We start from the raw sequence: 27363 nt of genomic DNA on the forward strand, positions 1-27363 counted from the left end.
GTGTCTTGTGCATTCCGGGGGTTTTATCTGCTCGCCTAATCTCTCCGCGGTCCCGCGCTCTCCTCCGTCATCGACACGCCCGCGCCCACGCCGCACTTTCGCCACCCGCTATCCTTCTCACTCTTCGACACACAGTCGCATAGCTCTTCAGACAAGCGCGAAACCTCCGCCGACCTATCCTCATCGACAGCACACGCGATTCTTGCTACTCGAGTACTCTGACAGCTATCCCGCCTACGCGGCTCTCGCCACCTATCTCTCATCCATCGCTGGGCCATTCCTTACGCCCCGCGACTTTTCTCCTCCTCGGAGTCTTCCTAAGCTTCGCAGAAAGCGCGCCTTTAAAAACGCTTTGACTCTTCGCAGTCATAGCGAGGTGCACTTCACGGAGCAATAGGGACGTCTCCGATTCCTCCACAGCACATGAGCGGCTTTCTCTGGAAATACTACCTCGAAGATGATGTCGATGGCTTTCGACAGTTGCTGGAGGGTGCCACCTATAGCGCGCGACCTGGCGCGCAAAGGATTACCACCGGCGCGCAGAACAACCCGGGTGCCTTCATAGGGAGCCCCGGCAGCCTTGGGACTTCCCCTACAGTGCTACCCAGGCCTCGTTTTGGCGGAACTCCAAGGTCTGCGGTCACGCTGACCCGGGCAGACATCAATTTCAAGGACGCGAATGGCCTGACAATCCTCCACCACGCCGCCACCTCGACCTCCGAGACCGCCTTCGCCTTTGCCACAGCCCTCCTCGAGCACCCTCTGACGGACCTCTACGCACAAGACCTTGAAAACGGATGGACCGCCCTCCACCGAGCATTCTACTTCGGCAATGTATCCATTGCGCGCTCTATAATCGACCGAGACGTTCAGGACGCTTTAGGTCATGGTGTCGGTGGCGTAGTACAAGGCGCTGGAGGATTGATAAAGATCAAGGACAAGGAAGGCAATGGTCCACTGGACGTTTTTGCCACGACAATCAAGGACCGAACACTGCGGCCAGAGGGCAATGAGAAAAGCGCGGACGAAGCAGAGGCCGAAGACGATTTCGACTACGATGATCCGGGTGATGGTGAAGAGAGGCACACACGAAGGAAACTGTCGCCGATCACAGACATTAAGGGAGACGAGCTTTTCACGTTTGGAAGCAACAGGAATGTCACGCTGGGTTTTGGCGATGAGGACGATCGACAGTATCCTGAGCGTGTCATTCTACGGAGGCCGGATCATCTCCTTCGAAGGTTCTACCGCGAGCACCTTGAGCAGAAGCATCACGCTTGGATGGCAATTGATGCTTCGCTTGGTGACTTTTCACAAATAGCGTCTTCCCAGAGCGTAGAGGTATCGGCCCTGCCGACTTTCATTCGGAGCACCCCCCTCATCATTCAGGATGTTCAGATGTCAAAACTCCACACTGCAGTCTTAACGACTGACCCTGAATCTAATCTGTACATGTGTGGTCATGGTCCTGGTGGCCGGCTTGGTCTGGGCCATGAAAGGACTAATTTCCAATTCGCCTGTCTGGAGGGAGGAGCGTTGACAGGAAAGAAAGTCCTCACTGTTGCCTTAGGCCAGAATCACTCCTTGGCTTTGTCGGACGAGGGAGAAATCTTTTCCTGGGGCAACAACGGCTTTGGTCAGCTGGGATACAGCTTACCAAAGACTGGTTCAAATGACGAGGATCCCATTCAAACATTGCCACGTCAAATATTCGGACCCCTGAAGAGGGAAGTTGTCGTTGGGATTGCTGCCTCTCGGATACATTCCGTCGCTCACACCGCGACAGCCCTCTATACTTTTGGTAAGAATGAAGGCCAGCTCGGTATCGTGGATTCAGATGCTCGTTCTCTGGAAATGCAAATTACTCCACGTAACGTTGCAGCCTCGCTTTTCTCATCCCCGATAGCCTCGGTCAACGCTATCGACCGCGCCACGGTCTGTTTGCTCGAGAATCACGAGGTCTGGGTATTTGCCAATTATGGCTACGCAAAGTTGTCTTTTCCTCTGGACGGTTTCACGAACTACTTCCTCAAGTCCAGTTTCCTGACGACCAAGTATGACACGACCCCGAACAGGATTTGCAAAATCACTTCGGGAGGCGACACCATTTGCGCCATGTCAAGTGCAGGCGAGGTATTCACAGTCGCAGTGAGCAAGAGGACTGAGTCGGGCCAGGACAAGACAACGTCAACAACGAATCCAAGCAAGATTCGCGGAGCACTTTCTCAGCCCTACCGCATATGGTCGCTCAAGAAGGGTTACATGGCCGCCCGTGATGTTGATGTTGATCAGGACGGATCCATCATCTTGACGACTGAAGCGGGCAGCGTATGGCGTAGAGTAAAACGGACAAAGATCAAGGATGCCTCCGCCGCTGGGACTGGTGACTACAAGCCAAAAGACTACAAGTTTTCCAGGGTGCCTGGTCTCACTCGTGTGACGGCTGTGAGGGCCTCAGCATTTGGAGCGTATGCGGCAGTCAGAAAAGACTGCGATGTCACGAAGAGTCAAATCGTTGTCGACTCGCCTATGCTGTGGGACGATGTCTATCCACTTTTACCATTGAAGGGTTGGGCACAGTACGGGGAGGACTCTGAGGATGAAGAACCGCTGCCAGCCTTCTGGACAAAACCTACCGAGATACAGCGGATCACAAAGCGCGCGCTTGAGTCGAAGGATTTTGAGCAGGAGCTAACAAGCATGCTTCGCACATATGTAGACGACAGTGATAGCACCTACGACATGGTGATAGGGTCAACCGTCTCCGATGTACGCGTACCGGTGCACCAGTGGTTATTTGCCGGTCGCAGCAAAATCATGCGGCAAGGCCTAGCGGAGCTACGCCAACATGGTAGCTTCAGTGTATCAGAGGCTCTGTCTCTTGAACAGGACGATCGTGGCCAGACTGTCGTCATGCTTCAGGGTATGGATGTACTGACCTTGTTTGACCTTGTTTTATACATCTACACCGATAACGTCGTCGACTTTTGGCATTACACGCGGCAGTATCCTCAGTTGGCGTTCCGGTACCGTCAAATTCGGACGGAGCTTATGAAGATTTCTTCGCGGCTTGAATTGAAGCAGCTTGAACCTGCGGTACGCCAAATGGTCAGACCCAGGCGCTGCCTGACAACTGATATGGAGCTGGCTATCAAAGATTCCACCTTCTTTGACGATGCCGATATCATCCTCGAACTTGCCGATGGAGAACTCCCTGTGCACAGCAGTCTCATGGTCCAACGGTGTCCCTTCTTCGAGGGCATGTTCAAGGGTCGCGCTGCCGGCCTATGGTTAGCCGGAAGACGCACCGAATCCGAGGATACCATTAGAATCGACCTGAAGCATATCCAGGTGGACATCTTCAAACTTGTTCTTCGGCATCTTTACGCGGACTCCGGTGACGAGATCTTCGACGACTTTGTATCGGACAACCTTGGAGATTTCCTTGCTCTAAGTGATTTCTTGGATCACATCTTGGACGTCATGTCTGTTGCTAATGAGCTTATGCTTGACAGACTCTCTCAAGTTTGTCAGCAAGTAATTGGTCGCTACGTCAACGTGCGCAACGTCTGCCAAATGTTAAATGCGATTTCCGCATGTTCTGTTACCGAGTTCAAGGACGCGGCGCTCGAGTACATCTGCCTAAGCCTCGAGGCTGTCTTGCAAAACGGGTATGTGGTATAGCATCTCCGTGGAATTTTAATGCTAACTGAATGTGGCAGAATCCTTGACGAGTTGGATGAAGATTTGTTGTTCGAGCTTGATCAAGTGGTTCGCGAGAACCAGTTGGCATGCCTTCCTTTCGCGAGAAGTGGACGAAGCGAAGCATTGCTGTTGGAGAAGTATCCGGAGCTTGCTGAACGCATTGATCGCGGCAGGCAGGCCAAGATTGATTCAATAGTTCTGCAAGGCAAGTACGCGGATGCGGATGCTCGGATGTCTACCTCGCTGCGGGCTGGCAGCTTCGACGAGAGGTCACCTATGCAGCAGAAGGCGCGAAGATCGGGCAAAGACGTCAAAGCGGGAGCTGCCAGCCCTTCACTCACTCCTCTGAAAGGGAAGCAGTCTGCTGCCGACCTCATGTTTGATATGGATGAGGATGGAGACGATACCGGCATCGACGATATCGACCTCGAGCTCGATGAACCGCAGAGCGGCGGCCCTGTCAAGGCGTTTTCTCTTAACCCTAAGTCTCCTGCCAGCCCTTGGCAAGACAACAAAACAGCAAGTCTAGAGCCTACGTTCATCAGCCCTTCCTCGGCCACACCAAACACGCTCGAGGCTTCATCGTTGGCTGCGAAGGCGGCTCCCATTAACAGAACTGCGGACAAGCCTTGGGGTGCTGCGCCATTACAATCAACCAAGCTAGATATGAAGGACATCATGGCTCAGGCTCAGACGTCATCAGACAAACCTTCGGCCATCTCATTGGCTCTTTCCGCAGAGGCCAAGAAAGAGGAAAAGGCCAGCGGCTCATCCAGTATCACAAAGCTTTCGCAGAAAGAGCGCAAGAAGCTACAGCAAGCGCAGCAAGAAGCTCAAGCCCAGGCCCAAGCCCGAGCTGTCGCGAGCCTAGCCAACGAATCGAAGCCTGCGTCACCTTGGCAGACGCGCTCTCCAAGTGCCCAGGTCGCGCTCAAGGACATCTTGACGTCTCCACCTGCACTGTCCCCCAGTCCGGCGAGTCGTACGACAAGTGCACCGGCCCTCACTATGCGCCAAACCATTGCCAACAACGGCCCGACCGCAAAGCAAAAAGCCACTATACCAGCATCGCCAGCGCAGTCCACTCCGGCTATCAACGCAGCGCAGGCATCCCCCTCCGCATCCACAGCCTCAGCGGTGCCCGCACGCAAACTCAGCGGACGTCCCGCACCCTCTCCACAACAAGCGAACGAGTCCTCAGCAACAACTCCCCGGCCCGCCTCGGGCAAAGGCTTCGCCATCAGCCAGAGCACCGCGGCCGCAACGCCGCAGTCGATCCGGCATATCCAGCAGGAGCAACGCGCCGAAGCGTCGCTGCAGCTGTCGATGGCGGACATCCTCTCGCAGCAGCAGGCCGAGAAAGACGTCATCAAGGAGGCGGCCGCCAAGCGCAGCTTGCAGGAGATACAGCAGGAGCAGGAGTTCCAGGAGTGGTGGGACAAGGAGAGCAGGCGGGTGATGGAGGAGGAGGCGCGCGCGTCGCAGAAGGCCCAGAAGGGTTCTGGGAGGGGGAAGGGCGCGGGGAAGAGCGCGAAGGGCGGGGCTGGTGGTGGTGCTGCTGCTGCTGGCGGTGCGGGCAAGGGTGCGAAGAAGAGCGCTGCTGGTGCGGCTGCTGCTCCTAATGCTGCTGGTGCGGGAGCGGAGAGCGCAGGCAGGCAGAAACAGGAGGGCGAGAAGGGCGGTAGAGACAAGGACAAGGACGGCAGGCCTGCCAATGCTAAGCCCAAGTCTAAACCGCATGGCAAGACGCCGAAACCGCAGCAGCAGCGGGACGGCAAGAAGTCTGCAACGCTGAAGGAAAATGCCGCTCCTGCTGCACCAGCGGCAGCGGGCGTCGAAAATACAGCTCCTGTTCCGCCTCCGGCGTCGGGTTCTGCGCCGACGGCACCTCGTGGTGGTGGTGGTGGTGGTGGTGGACGCCATCATCATCGTCCCCGCGGTGGGAAGCAGGATTTCGTGGGGAGGCAGCAGCAGCATCAGCAGCAGCAGCATAGAGCGTCTGCGGATGCGACGAGAGCGTGAGAAGAGCGGAGATTGTGGGAAGAGGAGGAGGGAGGAGGTGGTTGTGGTGAAGTGGGTTGGGTGTAGGAGTCACGCACGCATCGGAACGCTTGTTTGCATTTATTCGAGCACGAGGATTGGGCTTTCGCCTTCTGGTTCTGTCTTCTGCGTCTCATTTTCTGGGTTGGAAGAATGCGTGCGCTTGCCTGCTCTGCTCTACCGTCTTTCTCATGCTTCTGCTTCTTCTTCATCATCTTCTTATTCTTCTTCTCCGCTCTAGTGCTTCCTCCTCCCTATTTTTATCTTTATCCTTTTCTTCTTATCCTTCTCGTGGGCACGCCTGCGCGTGCTGCACGTATATACATATCCGATAGACTCGCTTTTAGATCAAGAAAGACGAATACGCATGCGCATGGACGAGAGCTGGGCTGGGCTTGCGACGTGACATGATGCGATGTGGGTGGCGATGCTGTGTGTGATAATAGCGGGGCTAGGATAGATATGCACGCACGGCAGCTGCTCAGACAATTGAAGCGAGTGATGATGTGGGTGGTCAGGCTGTGTACGGGAACCTTTATTTTTGGATACTTGAGGGCGTATACCACCGGTATCCAAAATCAATGGGAAAGTAAGCCAACCCAAGGTTCAATTATGCTTTTTGCGATTTTGGTGATGATCATCACCATCAACTCAACTCTCTGCGTGACGATGATGATCATCGCCACAAACTCTAAAATTTTGATGATGATGATTATTATTATCAAAATCACAAAGTGCAGATATAAGCCTTGGATCAAATATGTTCGTAGCATCTAATCCCCTTCCTCATCAGCATAAACAGCAACCCTTGCCCGGCCTTCCTCATCCACCCACGCACGAAACATGCCGCCGCAGTTCAAATCCCAGCACACTTCACCGACGCCGTCGACGAGCTCGATGCCGATCATGCCGCCCTGGCCCTCGCCTGAGCTGGGGTCGTTCCAACGGTCGCCGGCGCTGCGTTGGAGCTCGCCGCCGGGGCCGGCCATGCTTTCGATGGCGGCGGAGAGGGGGAGGTTCGGGGTTGCGAAGCGCGATTGCGCGGCTGCGGTGCGGGCGGCACTGGTGCGCAGGAAGGAGTCGCCGTTGCCGGTGCCGGAGATGCCGAGGGCGTGGTGCCGGGGCTGGGGTTTTGGGGCTGGAGGGGTGGATTGGGGTGGTGTGAGTGTGGGGATGCAGTCTGTGAGCATGCTGGCGAGGTCACCGCGGGAGAGCTTGTCCAGCGGGGTTGGTGGTGGTTGCTGCTGCTGCTGCTGCTGCTGCTGTTGTGGCTGGTAGAGCATGCGTGGGGGAAGGGGCTCCGTCCATTCCTCAGCCCAGAACCCGGCGCCTAGGGTGGGCGTGTCGCCAATGCGGCCTGGGAGCTTGTTGGTTAGGCCGCCGGTGGAGGTGGCGGCGCAGATGGTGCCGGAGGAGTCGAGGACGACGGCGCCGACGGTGCCTTGTGGGAGGTAGCGCGTGGGGTCGTATGTAGGATCGGTGGACGTGGATGCTGGCGCCGTGAGGAGTGTAGTCTTGTCGTCGTTGTCATAAGTGTTTGTGGGGGTAGGAGGCGCCTTTTCGCGCTCCAGCCCTCGCAAATGCTCCTTCCATCGCCGTTGCGTGAAGAAGTACTCTTGCTCCACCATGTCGAGGCCCCATGCCCGAGCGAGCTTCTCGACCTCCGCCCCCGCGAGCTGGCAGTGCGCGCCTGCGCCGCCATCGTCGACTGCGTCGCCCCGGAGGAGCAGTTCCTTGGCGAGCAAAATGGGGTTCTTGACGTGCTTGATTAGCATGCAGCCTGCGCCGCGCTTGTGGTGCCCGCGAGACACCATGACGGAGGCTTCGAGTTCGTTGGTGCCCGCGCGCGTGAAGACGGCGCCGTGGGCTGCGTTGAAAAGCGCGTTGTTTTCGAAGAGCGTCACGGCGTGCGTGGCCACGTCCAGGGCTGTGGCTCTGGGCGCGAGAAGCCGCGTGTATGATTTTATGAGGATGTCGTGGAGGGCTGTGCGGTAGTCTTGATAGTCGATGCTGGAGAGGGTGTGGCGGGTTATGTTGCCTGCGCCGCCGTGGATGATGATGCGTGGTGTTATGTGTTCTGATTTGGGTTTGGCGGTGGAAGACATGTTGGAGGATGACCTGGTTGAAATGGGAGAGAAAGCAGTTTGAAAGGGTATAGATGGGGGTTTGTTTGATAGGTAGAGAGGCGGATATGAGAGATAGATGGAGGTGGGGATGACAATGGCAAGGCGACTGTTTAATTAGAAAAGTACAACTAAAGCCGTGTATAGATGCTTAACAGACAGTTGTTCTAGCTGTCTTAAGTCTTGATGCGATGTCTGGTGCTACTTACGTATATCCCATACAAGGTGGTGATGATGTGATAGGGTGGAGATAGCGCGAAAGTCTGACCCTGGTCTGGTTAATCGTGGCCGCATGAGCAGCTCTGCCTAGCTCAAATAAATAGCCTCTTCACGACTGCATGAAGGCCACTTTGCGTTTCCACAAGACTACGATCACGATAGGTAACGAATAAGTCTTATGCGGTTGAAAACTGGCATCTGCTATAGGTACAGGCCGGTATCTCTACATCCGCAGGTGCGAGACAGACGCGGCTTACTCTTAGTTGACCTAGGTCTGCTTTCCAGGGATTTACACACGAGGTGCTTTCACCTTAAACGAGTAGCTGATTAGTTAGATGTTCCGTCAGAGCCTCAGAGGGAGGTGAAGTTTCACGTCAAGTTCTTAGTCAGATATCGCACCCCGCACCTGCCCTGTGCGCCAAGTCGTAGGGCTGAGATCCAAAAGTTCCCGGCGGCGTCCGCGGCGGAAAATCATCGCCACCTACCGCCATGAGCGCGACAAGCCCTCCGGAGGCCACCGAGGCCATCAGTCCTTCCTTCGAAGCTCCAGAACGCTACATGGTCGTCAACAACATGGACGACGTCTTCGAGGACGCGCCGCCGCCACAGGCCGATCCGTACACCACGCAATTGCGCCTCGTCCTCCAGCCATGGATCGTCCATTTCAAGTCGCCCGGATATATCAAGGTGGAGATGATGAGTATGCTCGGCGAAGTTTGCAAGAAGATGTTGCGCCGCACCATCAAGGAGCCTGAAGTGCGGTACGTCCTGCGCCTACCACCAGCTCTCGCCTTCTGCCTGTGATCGGCGTTGAACTGACTGTCCTTGGCAGCAAATCAATCGGCAACTGTTCGAAAATGTGGAGCGATCTTTGTGAACTCCTCGAGAATGCCGTTCCGTCTCTCGAGAAGCGCTCGTTTGCCCCGGCGGACCCCGCGGCACCTGAGTTCGAAGGCGCGTCCGGCACGTTGATCGCGGCGAACTACGGTAGCCTCATGAAGGACCTGGAGCGTCTGAACGACCTCGTTTCAATCGGCCGAAACGCCCTCACAACGGGAGAAACAGCGCAGGACCTGGCAGCAAAGTCGCAGTTTGACCAGGAAGTCTTCAAGCTCATCAGCGTGTGTGTAAAAGTCACCGCGCGAGGCTTCGACGGTGATGCGGGAACCTCGGACGAACACAAGTGGCAGGATGTTGTCAATTCCTGTGAGTACAAGTCTACACGCACTTGCGCTCTGTAGCGGTCGCTGACTAGTCTCTATAGACAAGAAGCTCCTCATTACGTGCCTGCAGTTCCTCAACAACCTCGTGGCCCGAAACGAGCGCCGGAAACTCATGCTTTGGGTGGAGCTTTTCGACAGCTCTCCGGATGGAATGCTCAGACAATACCCCCGCGACCCGAGTGGCAGGTCGGAAGTATGGCCGCCTGCTGTGGATAAGACGCTCTTCGGCGAGAATTTCTCGTTCCCGCCTGGCTCTCAACAACCCGCATCCTCGCCTTTCCTGTTATACATTGGCAAAATCGGAATGGAAGTCAAGCGCGATCTTACTGCGAGAGGCGAGAAAGCGGGCGCTACCGAGATTGCTACGGAATGCAAGAAGAGGTGGCAAGAGATGCCGCAGGAGCAACGGGACGAGTGGCATACCCTTTACACGGACCTCATCGCCAAATACCGCCAGGAAATTTCAACCGCAAAATCGATCAAATCCGGCCCTGATCCGAATGCTTCAAATGAAGAGAATGTAGCCGCGCTCGCGGCAAGCATCAACCAACTGCAAATGGAGGTAGATCGGATGAAGAAGGCAATGCTGGCACCATCATCCAAGACCACCACTCCACCCACTGTCCAACCACAGTTTACGGCAAGCGACATCTTGAAAAACTATCCGGCTTTGCCGCTGAGAGACGTCAACAACAACTACATTCCACTTAGCGCGGAAGTGCCAGAGCCGCCCCCAGCTAGCGAATCGGACTTTCGCATGACCTACTCGGCCGACTACGGTGCAGGAATACTGCAAGATGGCAAAGATGATTTGATGAAGCGCCTCGAGACATTTCCGGAGCGTGTCCCGCAGGGGGCTTCCGAGGTCTCGCCTGCTTCGCCTATCCAATCGCCAGCATCGCCGAATGCAACGGAGCCTGCCGAGGACATGGGCGACGAAGTCAGCGAAGAAGAGGACAGCGAGGACGAGGACTTTGTCGTGCCGGGAGACGATGGTCGTGGTCTGCTCACTGACGTGCCGCTGATCTTGGGCCCCTCCGAGATCGAGGTATTGCCTATGATCATCATGTCAGGCATTGTCCCTCCCGCAGATGGCACGCCTGGTTACGGTACCAGTTCAGAGGAACTGGCTGCCATCAAGAACATGCACACCGTTCGCTGCCACCTGTTGTTGGCTCAGGACAACGGCAGAAACCTTCTGCGCGAGCTGCTGATCTTCGTTGCGGCGTGGGATCTCCGCGAGGAGGAGCTTTACTTTAAGTTCATGGTCAAGATCATGGAGGCGATTCTTATGAACGGCCTGATGCCGTTCTCCTACCATGCCTTCCGAGAGTGAGTTAATCATCCTGCTTTGTCAGAACCCTACCGACTAACCAAGTAAATCTCTCCTTAGGTCCAAGGACATCATCTCTCCAGCGCAGGCGGTCATCATGAAGCTGCTCACCAACATCTTCAAGTCCCGCCAAACGCTGGCGCAGAATGTCAGCAAAGACGCAGCACCAACGTACCCGCTAAAGGTCGATGTGCACATGGTCAACTTCCTATTCACCGAATTCCGCCGGCACATCATCCCTCAGACCTGCGCTCTCATCTTCCTGCAGGGACAAATCAGGGCTGGACACGCGCATCCCGAGGACTTCCCGCTCAATCTTTGGGACATGGAGCGCATGTACGAGGGAGTCTACCAGTACCTCGAGTTCTTTGCTATTCTCACCGAACACGACGTATGGAAGAAGATGATGGCAGACTGGGAGATTACCAGCGAGCTGGTCACTCTGCTGAAGGAACTCGATGCTGCTATTCCGAAGGGCACGCTCTTGGCTAAGAGGCCCCCCGCCGGCATGGAGCCCCGTCCGCAGAACCCACCACCAGCGCCAAGCCCTGTGCAACCACAGAGCCCCGCACCCGTGGCAGTTGAGCGTCCGTACGACGTCACTGCACCATCCATCAGCTCGACGGCCGCCGCGATTCCGTCAGAACCTTTCTTGCCCGCCCCGTCCAATAGTGCTTATGTGGACGAGCCCGCTGACGAGCCATCCGATTTTGAATGGCGAAACCTCAAGAAGCTCACTGTGCTGGTGCTCACGTCACTGGTGTGGAAATGCCGCAAGGTGCAAGACCAGGTGCGCACGCACGCGGGCATTGAAGCCATCCTCAACTGCTGTCAGTACGACGAACACAACCCGTACATTAAGGAGCACGCCATCATGTGTCTGCGCTTCCTGCTCGAGGGCAACAAGGAGAACCAGGAGCTCATCCGCGAACTGGAGCCCAAAGGCGTCGTGCCGCACGAGGTGCTTGACCACCACGGCTACGAGACGTTCTGGGACCAGCGTGGCCAGGTCGGACTTCGGCGCAAGGACGCACCAGCCTCAGCAGCGGCCAGTGCGAAGGCAGCCGCTGCGGCTGTGCAGGCGGCGGCCGACGCAGCGGGGGTCGGGGCTGCAGCGGCAGCGGCAGCGGCAGCGGGCAAGCCAGCGCTCCCGAAAATCGGGTCAGGCAAGCCCGGCGAGCCGCCGAACCTGGAGCAGCTCATGCAGCAGGTGATGCGGGACCTGCCGGCGCAGGTGCAAGGGGCGCGCGTGGATGCGGAGAAGGCGGCGGCGCTTGCGAAGCTGGACAAGGGCTTCAAGAAATGAGGGGGGCCCTGTCCACAACAGCGGGAGCGGGAACGCAGCATGGATGTTTGGCGGGTGTGCAGAGACGGGCCGTCGCCACTGGGCGCTGGCCGAGCGTACGCACGCGTGGGTTTGGATGAGTTGTGAGTGGGTGTGGCCCGTGGCGGTGCTGTTTCAGGCGAGAGTCGAACAACATCTGGCGAGGATCTGGCGACGTGGTGTTTGGCGTCGTCTGAGAAAACCGGGTGCGCTCGCCTCGACGAGGAAATTCGATCTGGCGTAGGGGTGGCCATGGCGCCATAGGTACGCCAGATTGATTGCAGAGGACCCAACGACAGAGTGTTTTCTGGGGACGGGACGGGCTAATAAGCTTAATGGGCTCGGGGATGGCGACACTGTGGGACTGGAAGTGCCCGCTGCTGGGAACCCGCGAGCCTGGCGCTGGTGTTGGCGCCCGGCCGCCGTCGCGTTGCAGATATATGGACCATGGTTCCCCATATCCTATCCGTCGGGAGGCGTGCGGGAGGACGGTCGATCTGGGGTCTGATTGTTTGTTTCGTCGGGGGTAGCGTGAGAGGGGTCTGGTTGGTCCAACTGCCTGGACAAGGCAGGGTGAGTGTCTGGTTAGAAGGGTTGCTGAAGATGGGGTTAGTGGATAGAAGAGGCGTGGTTCTGCGACAATGGGACGTCGACGTTCGACAGTATAAGCAGCAGGGCGAGAAGACACGCATAGGTAGCGACGACTAGCTAGGAATGGCAGAGAGAAAGAGCAGCATATGCTCGTCCAGCAGCAGCAGCAGCAGCAGCAGCAGCACCTTTGTCGTCGTCGTCGTGAAGACTCTCAACCGCCCATGTACGCATCCATCTCCCCATCGCACAAACAATCTGCAACAGAGTCACAAAACCGATGGCGTGACACAGCAGGAGAGCACGACAGCCGCAGCCGCAGCGCAGCAGCACAGCAGCACAGCGGCAACGACGCAAGGCACGCAAGGCTCCAACCAACACAACACACCGCAACGCAACGCAACAACGAACCACGGCATCGGGATCGGGCGCCCACGATGCGATCGAAGCCGCAAGCCGTTGCATCGAACCACGGTTCCGCACGCGTGCACGTGTCGCGAAGCACCAAAGCCAAAGGCAAGAAACGCACATTCGTTCATTCGTCCATCGGCCAGATCCGACCAGTTCGTTTGGCCCCCAGTGTGAGTGACGAGAGCATCCCCTCCCCTTCCCCTCAGCAGCAGCACACCACCAGGAGGCCGTGTCAGGCCACGGTCTCGCGGTGCAGGCCCGAGCATCAGCCCACCAGCTCGCCACGCGCAAATGGCAATCCGTGGCGCATGGGCCAGCCTCGGCCAGCCCTGCGGCCCCTTGTCCCCATACTTGCACGCTTGCACCGGGCACGCACTAGTGCGGTTCCGTTTTTGGTGTCCCGGACAGGCCCGGCGCCCTGTCACCGACGCCCCTGCCGCGCATCATTCCCGGGCTGCGCTCGCAGTCCGGGGAAAGGGCAGGGCCGGTCGTGTGATGCGGGTGCGTGCGGCGTGGGGATCGCCCGCCCAGGCTGACTGCGCCTGGGTTTTAGCGCGCTTGCGGCTCTTGGGTGCCTGCGCGCGCTGGCGTGATGCGCGAGAATCGTCATGTTGGATGGATGGGATGGGCTGCGCGAGTTCTGCCTGCGGCCTTGCGGCGCGGGAGTTGGGGTTGGGCTGAGAGGATGGTTGTAGGTATTTATTGGAGCGTGTCGCCGCGTTTGGTTATGCCTCATCTTCATCAGCAAGACAGATCATTCAGTTCGACAGAGCTTCTTCCTCTAGACTCGACTCTCCTCTCTTCACTGTACAAAAGAGACCAGCACTCCTCTCCACCAACCAAACCAAAACCCAAAAACCAAAAACCAACCAACCAACCTCCTCTCTCAAACCACCAACCAAAACCAACCAACAAAAATGTCCTTCCGCGCCTCGCCCATCCGCGCCTTCAGCCGCATGGCCTCTCGCCTGCTCCACGAGCCGCACCCCGTCGGCCGCTACCCGACGACCATGGCGGCGCACCGCCCGAACCCGGGCTTCTACGCCTCCAAGCTCTGGCGCACCGCCTCGTGGTACGTGCCGCTGGCGACGGGCATCCTGGGCTGGCCGATTGCGGCCGCGTACGTGCTCAAGCGCACCGGCATCTGACTGTTCAAACCGCTTGTGATTGCCGTCGACGGGTTTGGCGACAAGAGGGCGAGGCCCGCTCTGCTGCCGGTGAGGGTTGAACCCGATGTTTTGGAGGTTAAGAGGAGGATGGTTAGGGCTGAGAGGGACGCGCATGAGGTCGTTGGCTTGATGGGCAGGATGAGTGAGATGTAGCGCAGTGTTGCTGCTGCTTCTCCTCTCCTCTCGTCTCGTTCCTTTGACGCCTCCTCTGCCTCCTCCCGCCTCTACCTCTGCCTCCTGCCTCTCCGCCACTCCCGCTGCCGGCTTAATTCGGTTTTCCTATGTTGATGGACAAGGCATCCTCGTGGGCGTTGGCGGCTTCTATTGTTTATTATTGCTTATATCGTAATCTGTTTTGTAAATACCACGGGGAGAGCATGGGAAGGGGACGAAGACGAAGACGGAGAAGACGGAGAAGACGGGGAAGAAGGGGAAGAAGGAGTATAGGACAAGACAAGACATACAAAGTTATATTTTTAACCTACTTGCTTGCTACTGCTGTTGGTGAATGAGTGGGTGAGGCGGAAGTGGGTTTGGCGCCTAGGAAGCTAAGACGCGAGCTTTCTTTCTTTCTTTTGTTCTTTAACCACTGCTAGGTCATTATTAGTCCTGTGATAGTAGACACCAAGCCTCCTCTACACACGCCCTGCAGACTACTCCTTCGTATCTAACAAATACACTCCCTCCTGTCGTGCAACGCAACGTAACAGCACAACATGCACGCAGTGCCGCCGCGACAGCGATCTCTAGACGAGACGATGTACAGATTCAGTGACACGGCCTAGATCAAGAACACGAACACCGGGTTCAGGCTCGGAACAGACTTGCTGCAGACTGCCGTTCTAGTGGCGCGATCCGCAGACACGGAGCCGTGCGTGTATCGTAACCATATCGTACTTCTTTCTACCTTGTAGCATCGAGTACTACATACTACATACTACATACCTACGGCTCCCTACATGACGCATGCAGCACTCCGCCGCAGCCCCCCGAAACCATATAGGACCAGCTCGGCCTGTCAAGATACACACGGTGTAGATATCTCAAACCACGAGAGCACATCCCAAGATTTCGCGACGAAAAGGCACAACAAGGCACAAGGCACGAGAACACCAAGTCAGATTGACAGGCTCTACCTAGAAGAACGTATCACCACCACCGCCACCGACAAACCCAAACACCCAACGCCCAAGCCCCAAACACAAACAAAACAAAACAAACATAAAACAAAACAGAGAAAAGCAAAGACGAAAAACGACACTTCATCATGGGGCAGGGGCATAAATAGCAGAGATAGGCGAGTAGATCGGGGGGGTAAATGGCGGGGATATATAGTCTTATATGGCAAACAAAGGAGATAGATAAGAGTAATAAATAGGAAAGGTAGATAGATATAAAGTAAGTAAGTAAGTAGATGTAAGGATAGATGTGATGTAGATGGTGAGGTAGATAGTAGATAGATAGCAGTGTAGATAGTAAAGTAGATAGCAAGTAAGTAGCAGCGTAGATAGTAATATAGATAGCGAAGTAGATAACAGTGTAAATGGCAGTGTAAATGGCAGGTAAATAGCAAGATAGCAAAGTAAATAGCAGCGTAAATAGCAAAAATAAATAGCAAAATAAATAGCAAAATAAATAGCAAAATAAATAGCAAAAATAAATAGCAAAAATAAATAGCAAGATATAATACAGAAGCAAGAGAGCTCGCGCACGCGCGCAGCTTTATGTACCCCCCTCCGCAGCAGCACAGGCCGCCTCTGACCACGGAACCCCCACTAGGCCACATAGGCCGTACCTACTACCTACCTACGCCCAGCAACGGCACCTAGTCCCAGACCCAGTCACAGACACAGTCGTGACGCACAACGACTCCTCACGCACTCACGGCACCCTCTCCCCAAACCGCCGCGGATCAGCGCATAGCATAGCATAGCATAGCGTGCTCGAGCAACGCACCCAACCAAGATTAAGGTCGGATCAAACATGCGCCCACCCATCCATACGCAGCACCTGCATCTCATCGACCGAGCAAAACGCGCCGGGCTCCGACTTGCGCATGCGCTTCTCCCACGCCCTCACCCGCTCCCCGACCACCATCTCCGCGTGCGCCCTTGTGCGATCCAACAGTCCCAGCACGCGCATGCCCCTGTTGGCCCAGACGCCCTGCCACAGCCGCCACAGCGAGACCCACGCCCCGCCGCCCCCAGGCGCGGGATTGACGCCGTCGTACGCCACCTTGTTGTACGCGACGCGCACGGCCGGGTTCACGAAGACGCCGTGCGCACCGCTGTACGGGTTGTCTGCGTGCACGAGGCAGCACTCGGACGCCTCGAGGTGGGTCGACGCGAGCGCGTCGGGCAGCGCCCGGAAGCGCAAGGGTGCCAGCTTCGTGTAGAACGGCGCCGCGTCCATGGCTAGCAGCCCGTTCCAGCAGCTGCGCACGGGGGCGGGGGCGCCGGCCTTGAGCGCCCTGCGCGAGGCGGGCGCCGCGAAGTACGGGAACGTGGGGTGCAGCGGGGGATGCCCCGCTAGGTCGCGCAGGGCGAACGTGTCGTAGAAGGTTGGCGGGGCTTTGAAGTCTAGCGCGCAGGCTGCGGCGTAGTGGCCGGAGTGCGTGGCGAGGAGCTTGAGCACGTCGTGTGCCTGGGATTGATTGGGTTTGTTAGTGCGTGCGTGTGCGTGTGTGTGTGTGGGGGGGGAGCGTATACGGTGAAGACGACGTCGTTGAGGAAGACGACCTTATCGAAGCGGAAGCCCTGCTTCTCGAGGTCCGCAAGCGGCTGCAGCGTGCGGTTGCGCAGACGGGCGAGGTACGAGATCCGGCGGACCTCGCGCTTGCCCTCGGGGGTCCTGACCCAGCCATCGGCGGCGTCGTCGCGGCGGAGCTCCTGCTCGCGCGTGGCCGTGTCCAGCACGATGTTGGTGCGGGCGCCGATGCGGCGGAGGTTGTCGTCGAGCTCGCGCAGGGCGCCCTTGGTGTCGTCGTAGCTGTTGCTCTCGTAGATGCTGACGAAGACGTTGGCCGGGCCGAGGGCCTGCGCCAGCTCGAACACGGCCGTGTTCCAGTGCGCGCGTAGGAGCGGCTCGTCGTGCAGGTGGATGCTCGAGATGAAGACCTTCTCCCCCGGCTGGAAGGCGTGGGCGGCTTGCGAAGCTGCGGCGTCCGAGGCTTGCAGGGCGCGCCGGATGCTGATGACTTCGACGATGGACCAGAGCAGCAGTAGCGCTGGCAGCAGGTCGAACAGTAGCGTCCTTGGCAGGCGCGACAGGCGGGTGTATCGCCGCGGGAGCATCATGATCGGCGAGGCAAGGGAGGGGGAGCAGCTGCGGGCAAGCTTAAGCTCCGATCCATCACACTGTCTCCGGCCCGCCCGGTTTTGACCTCACCAACCACCAACCACCAACATGTCCACCACCACCACCGCCTTCCTCGCCGGAAGCACCGGCCTCGTCGTACGCCGCTCCTCCCACCCCACACATCACATACTCACGCACCCCAGGGCTCCAACATCCTCTCCACCCTAATCGCGCGCCCCGAAATCGCCCACACGCACGCCTTCACGCGGCGCCCCCTCCCACACAGCTCCCCTCGCCTGTCCACCCTCCCCGCAGACGCCGAGCACGAATCCGCCGCGCCACCAACCTGGCCCACGCACATCCCCAATCCCGCACCGGCATCCAGCATCTTCGTCTCCGCGCTCGGCACCACACGGGCACAAGCCGGCTCGCTCGACGCCCAGCGCCAAATCGACTACGAGCTGAACCTGGCGCTGGCGACCGCCGCCAAGGCCGCCGGCATCACGACGTACGTGCTCGTCTCGACGGCGCAAGCGAGCGCCGCCTCGATCTTCCCCTACACGCGCATGAAAGGCGAGCTCGAGGACCGCGTCAAGGCGCTCGGCTTCGCGCACTGCGTCATCCTGCGCCCCGGCCTCATCGTCGGCGCGCGCGAGGACAGCCGGCCCGCCGAGTTTGTCGTGCGCAAGGTCGCGGGGCTGGCGGGCGCGTTTGCGAACGGCCTGAAGGACTTTTGGGCCCAGGACGCGCTGGTCATTGCGCGCGCCGCCGTGCATGCCGGCTTGTTGTGTGCGAGGGGCGAGCGGGAGGACGGCGTTTGGGAACTCGCTCAGGCCGATATCGTGCGCTTGGGGAGGACTGAGTGGAAGGATGCTGCTCCTGCTGCTGCTGAGGAGGCGAAGTAATGCGGTTATGTTTCCTCTTTATCCGGTATACCCTCGCTGCTCTAGATCTCTTCTAGCCCGACCCGTCTCCATTCGTTGTGTAAATACCTATGTACATATAAATACTCCGAACTCATCTTCAGAAAGCAATAGGCATATGTAGTAAAGTCCGTCACCATCAAGCAACACGCAGCATCCATCGAGCGAGAGACAGGAAAGGCTACAACCACAGACCATCCTAGTTAGGCGTATACGCGCACACACACACGGCAGCAGTAGCAAACACAAGAGCAAACTAATCAATTGAGCAGGGACTAGGTAGGTACATAGGTAGTTACCTAACCACTCCTACGTACTGTAGCACTGTAGGTAGTTTACCACCTCTTCAGCACCTCGAAAAAAGACAAACGAACCCCTCCCAAACCCCCCCAAAAAAAACTCCTTGAAACCCGCCGCCGTCGCCGCACTTTCGCCGCACTTTTGCCCCAATCCGAGACATGGACGTCGCGCCCGCGCAGCTCAGTCGTGCCAGAACAACCAGTGAAAAGAAAAAGTAAAAGAAAAGAAAAGAAAAAAGAAAAGAAGTGGAGAGCGGGAAAAACTCCTGTCAGACTCCACAGCAGATGAAGAAGTAATCGAAGCAATCGAAGCAGCAGGAACAACGGCCCTCTTCGCGCCCCTCACAATAACGACGTCGCCGCCCAGAAGCGCCTGCAACTTGGTCTTTATTACTCTTTAGTGGGCGCGAGCGCAAGAAAAGCGAGTGAGCGTAAGCATGAGCGCACGTGCCAGCTTTGCTTAAAGATCAAGGCGTCGTCATCATCGTCAACCGAAGAACAAAACGCAACGAAAAATCAGAAGTAGAGGAAGAAGAAGAGCAATTCAGAGGCTGTGGCCGCCTCGATATAAAAAACGAAAACGATTGAAAAAAAAAAAAATAAGACCCGCGCGCCGTCCCTACACGTGTCCCCCGTTGTCCGGGAAGTCGAGCAATCGTGTTTGTTCCCCAGTGAGTCCAGACCAGACCTGACCTCCCCCCAGCCCATATAAAAACCACTAGCGGGTAGGCCGAAAAAGGGGGAGCGGCCGTGAGCAAGCCGAAGCGCCGATAAGGTGATGTAATGCCCAGAAGTAGTCGTTATGATACACATTGATCGTGGAAGTGCTCCCGTTCCGACATCAGTTCTGGTGCTCCGGAAGCCTCTTGAGCGCCGCCTCGACGTCCTTGGTGTCAACCACAACCCCGCTCTCCGAACACCGTGCTTTGGCGCGGAGCTCCGTGCACAGCCCGTCAATGTCGATGCTGCCGTCCTTGAAATCCGGTCGGCTTTGCAGTTTATCCCTGTGAAACGTCGGTGTCAGCAAATCGCCAAATCTCCGAGAGGCTGACGTCACGTACCAGATCTTATGGCAGCTGAGCAATTGAGACGGGTCTTCGCCAGGGACGACCTCGTCTTCGCCTCCGTCCTGGATCTTTTCGACCAGGTCCAACGGGTTCGTCTTTTGCACTGACGGCGTGTTCTCGCCAAAGTTGAATGGGCTTCCAAAATCGGTCGTCGGGAACGCATCGCTGAAGAACCCTCCGGTGAAGTCCCCGTCGCCGACAACTGCGGCTTGCGATTCGCGGTAGTCACCAAACAGGGTGGGGTTGAATTGGTTGTCGTTTTGATTAGCCAGCCAGTCAAGCCCGAAGTCGTGATTGTTCGGGCTTGTCAATGCAGCTGACGGAGCTGGGGTGCCGTCAGATTGAGACATCGCACGAGGGACTGGGTTGCGAGGGTTGCCACAGGCCATGTTCAACTTCTCGCAGAAGGTGATCTCACCTTCGGTGGTAGCGTGACAAGTGTAGTTCTCTCCATTGGTATCCACTGCCTTCTCAGTGCTAGGCGAATAGTGGTTGGGCTCGGGCGAAGTGCCGCACGATGAATTTGAACCGTAATGAGACGAGGAAGAAACGGATGGGGAGTCGTTAGTGGACGCGGAGTTGCTGTTGAACTGGAAAACGCGAGACTGGCCCGTAGAGCTAGAGGTGCTCCCCCTTGCGGAAGAGCCCTTGTTGACATTATCGACCGGACCGAAAAAGCCAGTACCGTCCTGGGCTGGGCTGGTCTTGTCGGTAGGTGAGCGAACTCCATGTGTGTTAGGGCTGATGCCGCGCCCAGCATTGTTTTGTTGGGCAAGATTGCTGGTGGGCGTCTTCGCCGTGGGCGACATTGTTGATGCTGGGCTGCCCTTGTTGCCATTCGTTGCGCCGTTGGGGAATATCTGCGAGCCAGGAAGTGCTCCAAAGCGCGGGAATTCAAACTGAAAGTTGTTCGCTCCGGGAGACGTGTGGGTGAGTAAAGATGGGTATCCAGTGGCCGCAGCCGGAGCTCGAGAGACGCCCGTGCTGTTGGCCGACAGACGCTTTCGGTATTCGCGGAGTTCTGTCTGCAGTCTCTCTACTTGAGCACGGAGAAGGCCGTTCTCATGGTTGGCGGCGTCCGATGCCTTCTCCAGTTCCGTGACCTTGGTTTCCAGATCCTTCAAATGCTTCTCTTTGCGCTCTCGGAATGCCCGCTGTGCAGCCCGGTTCTGAGCTTTGCGTTTCTTTATATTATCAGTACAGTAACACGCGAATACTCATAATTACTCACGGTTGATGGCTCTGAAGTCAACGGCTTCCGGCCGGGCTTCTTAGCAACCTTGTCATCACCTTCCCGGCGCTTGGCGCTTCCTTCCTCATCTTCATCGTTTTCATCATCAGGACTCTTTTCATTGTTTTCATCCGGGCTCTTTCTCTTGTTGTGATTCTCCGTTTCTCCGTCAGCGGATTGCTGCTGATCACCGGGAAGACTGCCGATCAAAAGATCGCTGGTGTCGTTCGGATCGAAATCGAAAGGAGCATCGGGATCGAGAAAGTCTATATAAGGGCTTTCCTCAAGCCCAAAGTTACCAAAGTCGGACACATTGCCCTGTTGGGGCGACGTGAAGAAGGCGGGATCCATTCCGTCGAGTGGGAACTGCTGCTGGGAACCGCTATCGGAGCGCTTGTAGTTGGTGGGTTTTGCGGACGGATTGTTCGGGTTTGGGTTGTTCGGATTGTTTGAGTTGAGCGCGGCCAACAAGAGGTCCTGCTGATTCGGCGAGAGATACATATGCGAGTTGAATTGGTTGTTGTTCGTCGTGCCCGCCATCTCCAAGAGGCGCAATCAAGCTATAGTGATGACCGATGCGGGAGCCGATTCGGGGGGACGGGAGGAGGGGTTCGCGCGATTGATTGCGGTGTACGTGTCAAAGCGGCAGTGCATTCAAAGGGACCGGTAGTTACGACAGCGGATCTGTCTAGGTTGCTTCATGGCCTGTCAGCACCCTGACTCTACCGCGCAGTCGAGGAGAAGATCCGCAAAACGATCAAAAGGCTGGGCGCGGGTATTGGGAGGGTATGGGGGGGGTCTAGGTGGGGAGGAAGACGATAGAGTCACAAGCGACGAGTCTAGGCTTCGCTGCCTGGGCGGCGTACCTCCGGGCTTTGTTCCAGGACCTTAAAACCACAACCCCACGTCGTCTAGACGTACTCGAAGGTGGCGACTGGCGATAACGATGTGGGTGGTGCGGATGGTGCGGAATGATGAAGTAGTTGTCGTGGTTCAGGAAGGGGTGGAATCGGAAGGGCGTGGGCGTGTCAGATCAGATTGGACGGCTCTGGATCACAAGAGGAGGCGCGACCGGGGGTTCGTGGTTTGGGGCAGCGGGGCGGCGTGGGCTGCAAAGGCTCAGGATTGGTGGATGAGGCTGGGCCCTGCTAAGGAGCGCAGCGGCGCGCGAAGCTCATGGAAGAGGGTGTACTTCGGACTGATTACCAATCCACCCTAGGGCTGAAGAAACACTGCAGCAGGATTAGAAGTGCGGGCGAGCGGGCGAGTAGGCGTGCGCCCAGGGCTATCCTAGCCCAGGAACACGCGGGCACGTTTGGCGGGCGTGGGAAGTCTTGACGGCATGCTGATGGATGCCATGGCAGCCGGCCGGCAGGCGCGCGGCGGGCGGCGGCCGCTGGCAGGCACGCACCATTGAGCGTGTCATGTAACCGGTAAATGCTGACTCTATCGTATGAAAGGGCCAGGGCTGCGTGGGCTGGCCGAAAACCCAACCACAAGGTGACAATCTTTTACCTGTTTTAGTCATAGTGTGGAAATATATTGTTGGTATTGAAAAATATTACCGCGGCCTAGCACGCCCGCACGCCCGCTCGCTGCTCCCCGCCCGAGTCTTGTCACTCACCCGCGAATCACCCGTGCAGTCACGTGAGCGTCTAGGCCCATTCATTCGTCCACGAACATCTTATCGCCGAGCCCGTACCTTGACATGTCAAGTCGCGCCCGCTTCACGTCAACCCACCATCATCACCACCACCAACACACCTAGGAACTGGTAACGTGTGCCGACGACTTAAAGCACCGCCCCCCCATATCCGGTACTGAACAGGATGAGTAGCGCTCATGATGAGCTCGCGGAAACCCTCAGGGACTTCACCCGCCAGGTCAGTTCCATCTCGCGTCCCGCAGCGCGCCGCTGCTAAATTTCGCTCACGTAGCTCGAGGAGACCAACGCCAAGCTCGAACTTGATCCGGATAATGCAGAGATTCTCAACCTGAAGACCGAGCTCGAAGCGGGCATAGCCGAGTTCGACGCTCTCCTTGCCGAAGAGAGGGCCGGCGCTCCAGCTCCCCCGTCGCCGCCCAAGGAAAAGTGGTCCAAGGAGAACCACCCCGCCTACCGCAAGCCTGCGCCTACTCCCTCCGAAGATGAGGCTGCTCCCGCTGTCGCCTACAAGGTCAATGATGTCGTCCTGGCAAAATGGAAGTCTGGCGACAAGGGTTTCTACCCTGCCAAGATTCTGAGCATTACCGGCTCCTCAACCTCACCCATGTACCACATAAAGTTCACTCAGTACTCTGAGACCGAACGCCTTGAGGGCCATGAGATCAAGCCAATCTCTAACGAATCCAAGAAGCGCAAAGCTGATGGCTCACCAGTCACGCCCACAACTCCCACCGCTCCTGCCACTGCGGGCGTCATCTCAGCTGCAGCGAACATCAACCCAGAGCTCGCCAGCCAAGCGAAGAAGGAGCCGAGCAAGGTCAGCGACGGGCCGCCGAAGCCGGCCAAGATTCCGCGCAAGGTCAAGGCAACCAAGGAGCTCGAAACAAACAAGAACAAGTGGCAGCAGTTCAACGCAATGACCAAGGGCAAGAAGAAGGACAGCATGTTCCGCACCGGAGCTAGCGTCAACGCGAGAGGTCAGTTTTCATGTTTCGTTTCTGTTTCACAGCTGCTAACGGCTCGACAGTCGGCTTTACCGGCTCCGGCCAACAGATGCGCAAGGACCCTACGCGCAGCCGCCACGTCTACCAGGTGGGCGAGGAGGAACCTTGATCATCTCTACTTAACGAAACTGGCGAACGGAGTCATGGCGAAATCTCATGGGCTTGGCATTTCAAGTATCCCTTCTGCCGTTGCAATAGAAAGGATGCTAATGGGTGGTTGCAAGGCCTTTTGCCCCTTGATTATAGAGTGTCTACGGGTAGCTCTTGATACCCATGCTCACCGTCAAGGTCTAGAGAAAGCGTTGCGTCGCTTCGACGTGAACGCGCGGGCATACCAATGCGATGTAAATGTTTGAGATACCACTTTGCACGGTTTCGTATCGCGCTAGGTCTGTAGGTGACATGCATCCTCGTGCCGGTTCTTGCGTTTGCGTCTTCTTTTCTTTTCTTCATTGTAGGTGGGTCCTGGAATCTTACGTGGCAGCTCTCTTGCTCAGCTCGGCTTGTTTCTTTGCTTTCCTCAGCACGTCTAGCGCATCACATCACTTTCACACCCGTCATAGATGTATTTCTATGCACACACTGCGCTTCTGCTAGGTACAAGAATGATAAATTGCTCCACGTATTAAGCGCAGAACCAACACCCGTGAATGGATTTATCAAGCAACACTCCACGCGCACACATATCCCGTCCAGTGTATCCGACACATACCAACAGATAAATGAACAAATATAAAATACCATTCCAGCAAGCCATCTAGCTAGCCTAGCCACACACTCCCCTATCTCCAATCGCCACCACTACCAACACCAACAGCAACACCTAGTCCTCCTCCCCCCTACTCCTCACCCCACCTTCTCGACCAACCCCGCCGCCACCGTCGCCCCCTCACACCTCAGCACGACCCTGACGCCCTCCTCCAACGGCACCTTGCCGCCAACCATCTCGACCACAACCCTAGCCACAGCCCCCGGCTGCACAACCCTAGGCTTACGCTTCTTCGTCTCACCACTCGACTTATCCAGCAGCGCGACCAGCTGCGCCACGCGCGCAGGCACGTTCAGCCGCGCCCGCAGCACATCCACATGCATAGGCGTCACGTGCTCAAAAGCCAGGATCTTCGCCTCAAAGCGCGAGATGTTCTTGATGGGCGCCGAGGGCGTGCATACTATGTCGCCGAGGCGCAGGTGTATCGCGTCAATGTCGGTGAGGTGCAGGGTAGCGATCTGGCCCGCCACGGCCCAGTCGACGGACTCGTGGTCCACCTCGATGCCTTTGATGAAGGCCGTCTCGCCTGCCGGCATCGCCACAATGTGGTCGCCGACTTGGAGGCTGCCGGCGTCGAGCCGGCCGGAGATGGATAGCGGGTTCGTGACGCCGCCGCGGAAGATGTCCGCGACTGTCATGCGGAGAGGCTTTTCGATCGCGCGCTTGCTCGGCTCTGAGGCGTCGAGCTCTTCGACCAGCGTCTTGCCCGTGTACCACGGCGCGAGGTCCTTGGCCACGGGCGTCACGATGTTTTCGCCCGTAAGGCCGGCACAGGGCACGAAGGCAATGTTCTTGGTTTGGAAGCCGGCGGTGGTCAGGAACGCCGACATTTGCTGCGATATCTCTTCGAAGCGCTCTTGTGACCAGGAAGCCGAGTCCATCTTGTTGACCGCGACGATAAGGCGCTGCACCCCTATGCTCCGGGCGAGGAGAGCGTGTTCTTTCGTCTGGCCGCGTAGGCCGGACTCGAAGCTGTTGGTACCAGCATCGATGACCAGCACGGCAAAGTCAGCCTGACTTGCACCGGCGATCATGTTCGGCACAAAGTCTTTGTGGCCAGGTGCGTCCAGGATGGTGTAGCGCGTCTTTTCCGTTTCAAAAGAGTTTGTGGCAATGTCGACAGTGACGCCGCGTGAGCGTTCCTCGGAAGTCTCGTCCATGACCCAGGCCAGAGCAAACGAGGACTTGCCAATGTTCTGCGCTTCTTTGCGCAGCTTGTCGATGGATCTCTGATCGACGACCTTCAGATCGTACAGAAGCCGGCCCATCAATGTGCTTTTTCCGTGATCAACGTGACCTGTTCGGGGGTCAACCTGGATTTTGTAATGTACTCTCTTCTTCCGGGCCCCTTACCAATCACTACGAAATTAGCAGCATTTTTTATCGTAGATTTCTCGAACTCCTCTAGCACGTTCAGGTTCTTGTGCTTGATGCGCGGAGTTTCTTCGACAGTCAGTTCTGACACGCCCTTCGTTATGCCGTTAGGTTTATCCTTTTCGGCGGCCTTTGCTGCCGGGGTTTGCTTTTTGGTGGCCTTGGACTGCGCAGCTAGAACGACATCATCTGGACTGGGGTCTGCAAAGGGGTTTATTTTAGCTTTCACATATTCCGGTCCCCACGGGTAGAACCGTTGCGGGAGCTGAGACTGCGGCTTTGGCTGTCCTCTCTGTTCCGATCCATTCAGTCCCAGGAAGCCTACGGCAAAAGCAGATGGCGGAGCCTTCAAATCTTCAACTCGGAACTTCTGCCTCTTTGGTTCTGGCTCCGGGGCGGGTTCGATTTTTTCCTCGCGAGGGGGGCTGGGGCTGGAGCCTTTTCTTTTTCGGATTGGAAGGGGTATGGCTGGTGCCTTTGGAGCAAATGCTTCTGACCCATTTGTTTTATCCGAAATGGTTGTAGTCGTAGCTTCGGAAGATTGGTTTTCAGCTGGTTTGGCCTCCGTCTTTGCCTTGTTGCCCAATCGGTCGAGTAGCTGTACTGCGCGGTCCGGTTGCTGGGCGGTTTGTCCTTCAGGGGCTGCAGAATTCGCTTTCGCCTCCTCTTGCTTCTTTTTACGGGCTGCAGCTAGCGCGGCAAGTTTTGAGGGCTTGGAAGACCCTCCCAGAAGGCGCCCGCGTGGATATATAGGGTCCACTGATATACACCCGAGACGATGGGAGGGGACGTTGAGCCAAGGCGTGTCGCTGAAGAAGTCTGCCGTAGGACGAGGCATTTCCCGAGGTGGTAGGAACATGGGGAGCGGAAAAGCGATTGGCGAGTCTGAATGATGCTCCGGCTTAGACACTTGTCTTGTAGATTCTTGAAGCACCGCGGCTGCGGCCTGAATATGGCAGGATTCCGGAACAGAGGGACAGCCGATGGGGGGTGATGCGTGGGAGGAAGAATCGTGGTACTCACCTCCTCCCTTCTTGGGTTGGGCCTTCGCCGCCGCGCCTGCCGCCTGGTCGAATCTCGAGGGCTGCTTGGCCATCTTAGGCTGCGCCGGCTTATGCTGGTCTGGAACGCGCATTAGTTTTCGCAAGCTCTCCATTCCTGTTTATGCAGTTCCTACTCTTCAGATATGTTACAGTCTTTGCGATGTCGTAGTAGTAGTGCCACAGCGACTCTTCGATGGCCTTGTCCGAGACGGAGGTCGTATAGTCGGCTCCCAAAGCTTCCCTGACCTTGGCCTTTCCGGCGCGCATTTGCTCCTTGTCCTCCTCAGTCATTTCTTCTTCGCCCTCATCGGCGTATTCGTCACTGTAGTCATCGACATCATCGTCATCGTAGGCGATGTCTTTGACTCTGCGGTGGCCGGACATGTTCGCGCAGTGGAGGTATGCAAGTGGGTGTGCGAGTTGGTAGTAGTGGATCGCTAGCAGTGGACTCTGTGTGTATGAGTGCGCAGCAGTAAATCGTGGGATTGGGAGTAGCGCGGGCGCGAAGGTGATTTTGTAGGCGGGTAGGTTGACTTCTGACTGTCGGGCAACCGC

General features: G+C 57.1%; 10 protein-coding genes across 10 annotated transcripts; 6 read left to right on the forward strand and 4 right to left on the reverse strand.

Annotated features, from left to right (window-relative positions):
* Window positions 1–28: 28 nt before the first annotated feature.
* K452DRAFT_289930 (uncharacterized protein) lies at window positions 29–6196 on the forward strand. The gene is made up of 2 exons (XM_033540910.1): window positions 29–3671; window positions 3723–6196. The coding sequence occupies exons 1-2, from the start codon at window positions 424–426 to the stop codon at window positions 5725–5727; spliced, it is 5253 nt and encodes a 1750-aa protein (XP_033395093.1). The 5' UTR covers window positions 29–423; the 3' UTR covers window positions 5728–6196.
* K452DRAFT_76271 (uncharacterized protein) lies at window positions 5799–6303 on the forward strand. Its single transcript, XM_033547108.1, has one exon. It carries the CDS (start codon window positions 5899–5901, stop codon window positions 6154–6156), a length of 258 nt encoding a protein of 85 aa, XP_033395094.1. The 5' UTR covers window positions 5799–5898; the 3' UTR covers window positions 6157–6303.
* A 154-nt stretch (window positions 6304–6457) lies between these two features.
* K452DRAFT_289932 (uncharacterized protein) lies at window positions 6458–7898 on the reverse strand. Its single transcript, XM_033540911.1, has one exon. It carries the CDS (start codon window positions 7848–7850, stop codon window positions 6519–6521), a length of 1332 nt encoding a protein of 443 aa, XP_033395095.1. The 5' UTR covers window positions 7851–7898; the 3' UTR covers window positions 6458–6518.
* A 331-nt stretch (window positions 7899–8229) lies between these two features.
* Window positions 8230–11949, forward strand: K452DRAFT_320511 (uncharacterized protein; the record flags this gene model as incomplete). The annotated part of the gene is made up of 4 exons (XM_033544328.1): window positions 8230–8848; window positions 8920–9293; window positions 9352–10642; window positions 10704–11949. Exons 1-4 carry the CDS (start codon window positions 8577–8579, stop codon window positions 11947–11949), a joined length of 3183 nt encoding a protein of 1060 aa, XP_033395096.1. The 5' UTR covers window positions 8230–8576.
* A 1890-nt stretch (window positions 11950–13839) lies between these two features.
* Window positions 13840–14333, forward strand: K452DRAFT_289935 (uncharacterized protein). Its single transcript, XM_033540912.1, has one exon. It carries the CDS (start codon window positions 13884–13886, stop codon window positions 14112–14114), a length of 231 nt encoding a protein of 76 aa, XP_033395097.1. The 5' UTR covers window positions 13840–13883; the 3' UTR covers window positions 14115–14333.
* A 1779-nt stretch (window positions 14334–16112) lies between these two features.
* On the reverse strand, window positions 16113–17431 carry K452DRAFT_300436 (glycosyltransferase family 69 protein; the record flags this gene model as incomplete). The annotated part of the gene is made up of 2 exons (XM_033542333.1): window positions 16113–16778; window positions 16844–17431. The coding sequence occupies 2 exons, from the start codon at window positions 17429–17431 to the stop codon at window positions 16113–16115; spliced, it is 1254 nt and encodes a 417-aa protein (XP_033395098.1).
* Window positions 17432–17540: 109 nt separating this feature from the next.
* On the forward strand, window positions 17541–18337 carry K452DRAFT_232551 (uncharacterized protein; the record flags this gene model as incomplete). The annotated part of the gene is made up of 2 exons (XM_033537238.1): window positions 17541–17588; window positions 17636–18337. 2 exons carry the CDS (start codon window positions 17541–17543, stop codon window positions 18335–18337), a joined length of 750 nt encoding a protein of 249 aa, XP_033395099.1.
* A 1025-nt stretch (window positions 18338–19362) lies between these two features.
* K452DRAFT_254742 (uncharacterized protein) lies at window positions 19363–21926 on the reverse strand. The gene is made up of 3 exons (XM_033538335.1): window positions 21819–21926; window positions 20953–21648; window positions 19363–20905 (listed from the first exon to the last, which is right to left on the reverse strand). Exons 2-3 carry the CDS (start codon window positions 21490–21492, stop codon window positions 19496–19498), a joined length of 1950 nt encoding a protein of 649 aa, XP_033395100.1. The 5' UTR covers window positions 21493–21648; window positions 21819–21926; the 3' UTR covers window positions 19363–19495.
* An 855-nt stretch (window positions 21927–22781) lies between these two features.
* Window positions 22782–23731, forward strand: K452DRAFT_328271 (uncharacterized protein; the record flags this gene model as incomplete). The annotated part of the gene is made up of 3 exons (XM_033544972.1): window positions 22782–22835; window positions 22890–23595; window positions 23646–23731. 3 exons carry the CDS (start codon window positions 22782–22784, stop codon window positions 23729–23731), a joined length of 846 nt encoding a protein of 281 aa, XP_033395101.1.
* Window positions 23732–24363: 632 nt separating this feature from the next.
* Window positions 24364–27335, reverse strand: K452DRAFT_320517 (uncharacterized protein). Its single transcript, XM_033544329.1, has 3 exons — window positions 26943–27335; window positions 25745–26887; window positions 24364–25688 (listed from the first exon to the last, which is right to left on the reverse strand). The coding sequence occupies exons 1-3, from the start codon at window positions 27190–27192 to the stop codon at window positions 24469–24471; spliced, it is 2613 nt and encodes an 870-aa protein (XP_033395102.1). The 5' UTR covers window positions 27193–27335; the 3' UTR covers window positions 24364–24468.
* Between the last annotated feature and the right edge of the window lie 28 nt (window positions 27336–27363).

Source organism: Aplosporella prunicola (assembly GCF_010093885.1).
Source record: "Aplosporella prunicola CBS 121167 unplaced genomic scaffold K452scaffold_20, whole genome shotgun sequence".
Classification (NCBI taxonomy): Eukaryota; Fungi; Ascomycota; class Dothideomycetes; order Botryosphaeriales; family Aplosporellaceae; genus Aplosporella; species Aplosporella prunicola.

What these genes read in the sequence shown, in the direction of transcription:
- K452DRAFT_76271 (XM_033547108.1), top strand. Translation starts at nt 5,899, where the DNA reads ATGCGTGCGCTTGCCTGCTCTGCTCTACCGTCTTTCTCATGCTTCTGC.
- K452DRAFT_289935 (XM_033540912.1), top strand. Translation starts at nt 13,884, where the DNA reads ATGTCCTTCCGCGCCTCGCCCATCCGCGCCTTCAGCCGCATGGCCTCT.
- K452DRAFT_289932 (XM_033540911.1), bottom strand. Translation starts at nt 7,850, where the DNA reads ATGTCTTCCACCGCCAAACCCAAATCAGAACACATAACACCACGCATC.
- K452DRAFT_289930 (XM_033540910.1), top strand. Translation starts at nt 424, where the DNA reads ATGAGCGGCTTTCTCTGGAAATACTACCTCGAAGATGATGTCGATGGC. An exon ending in GAGGCTGTCTTGCAAAACGG is followed by an intron (nt 3,672 to 3,722) that starts GTATGTGGTATA and finishes TGAATGTGGCAG; the next exon opens with AATCCTTGACGAGTTGGATG.
- K452DRAFT_254742 (XM_033538335.1), bottom strand. Translation starts at nt 21,492, where the DNA reads ATGGCGGGCACGACGAACAACAACCAATTCAACTCGCATATGTATCTC. An exon ending in TGACTTCAGAGCCATCAACC is followed by an intron (nt 20,906 to 20,952) that starts GTGAGTAATTAT and finishes GATAATATAAAG; the next exon opens with AAACGCAAAGCTCAGAACCG.
- K452DRAFT_320517 (XM_033544329.1), bottom strand. Translation starts at nt 27,192, where the DNA reads ATGTCCGGCCACCGCAGAGTCAAAGACATCGCCTACGATGACGATGAT. An exon ending in GACTGTAACATATCTGAAGA is followed by an intron (nt 26,888 to 26,942) that starts GTAGGAACTGCA and finishes TGCGCGTTCCAG; the next exon opens with ACCAGCATAAGCCGGCGCAG. An exon ending in TGCTAATTTCGTAGTGATTG is followed by an intron (nt 25,689 to 25,744) that starts GTAAGGGGCCCG and finishes ACCCCCGAACAG; the next exon opens with GTCACGTTGATCACGGAAAA.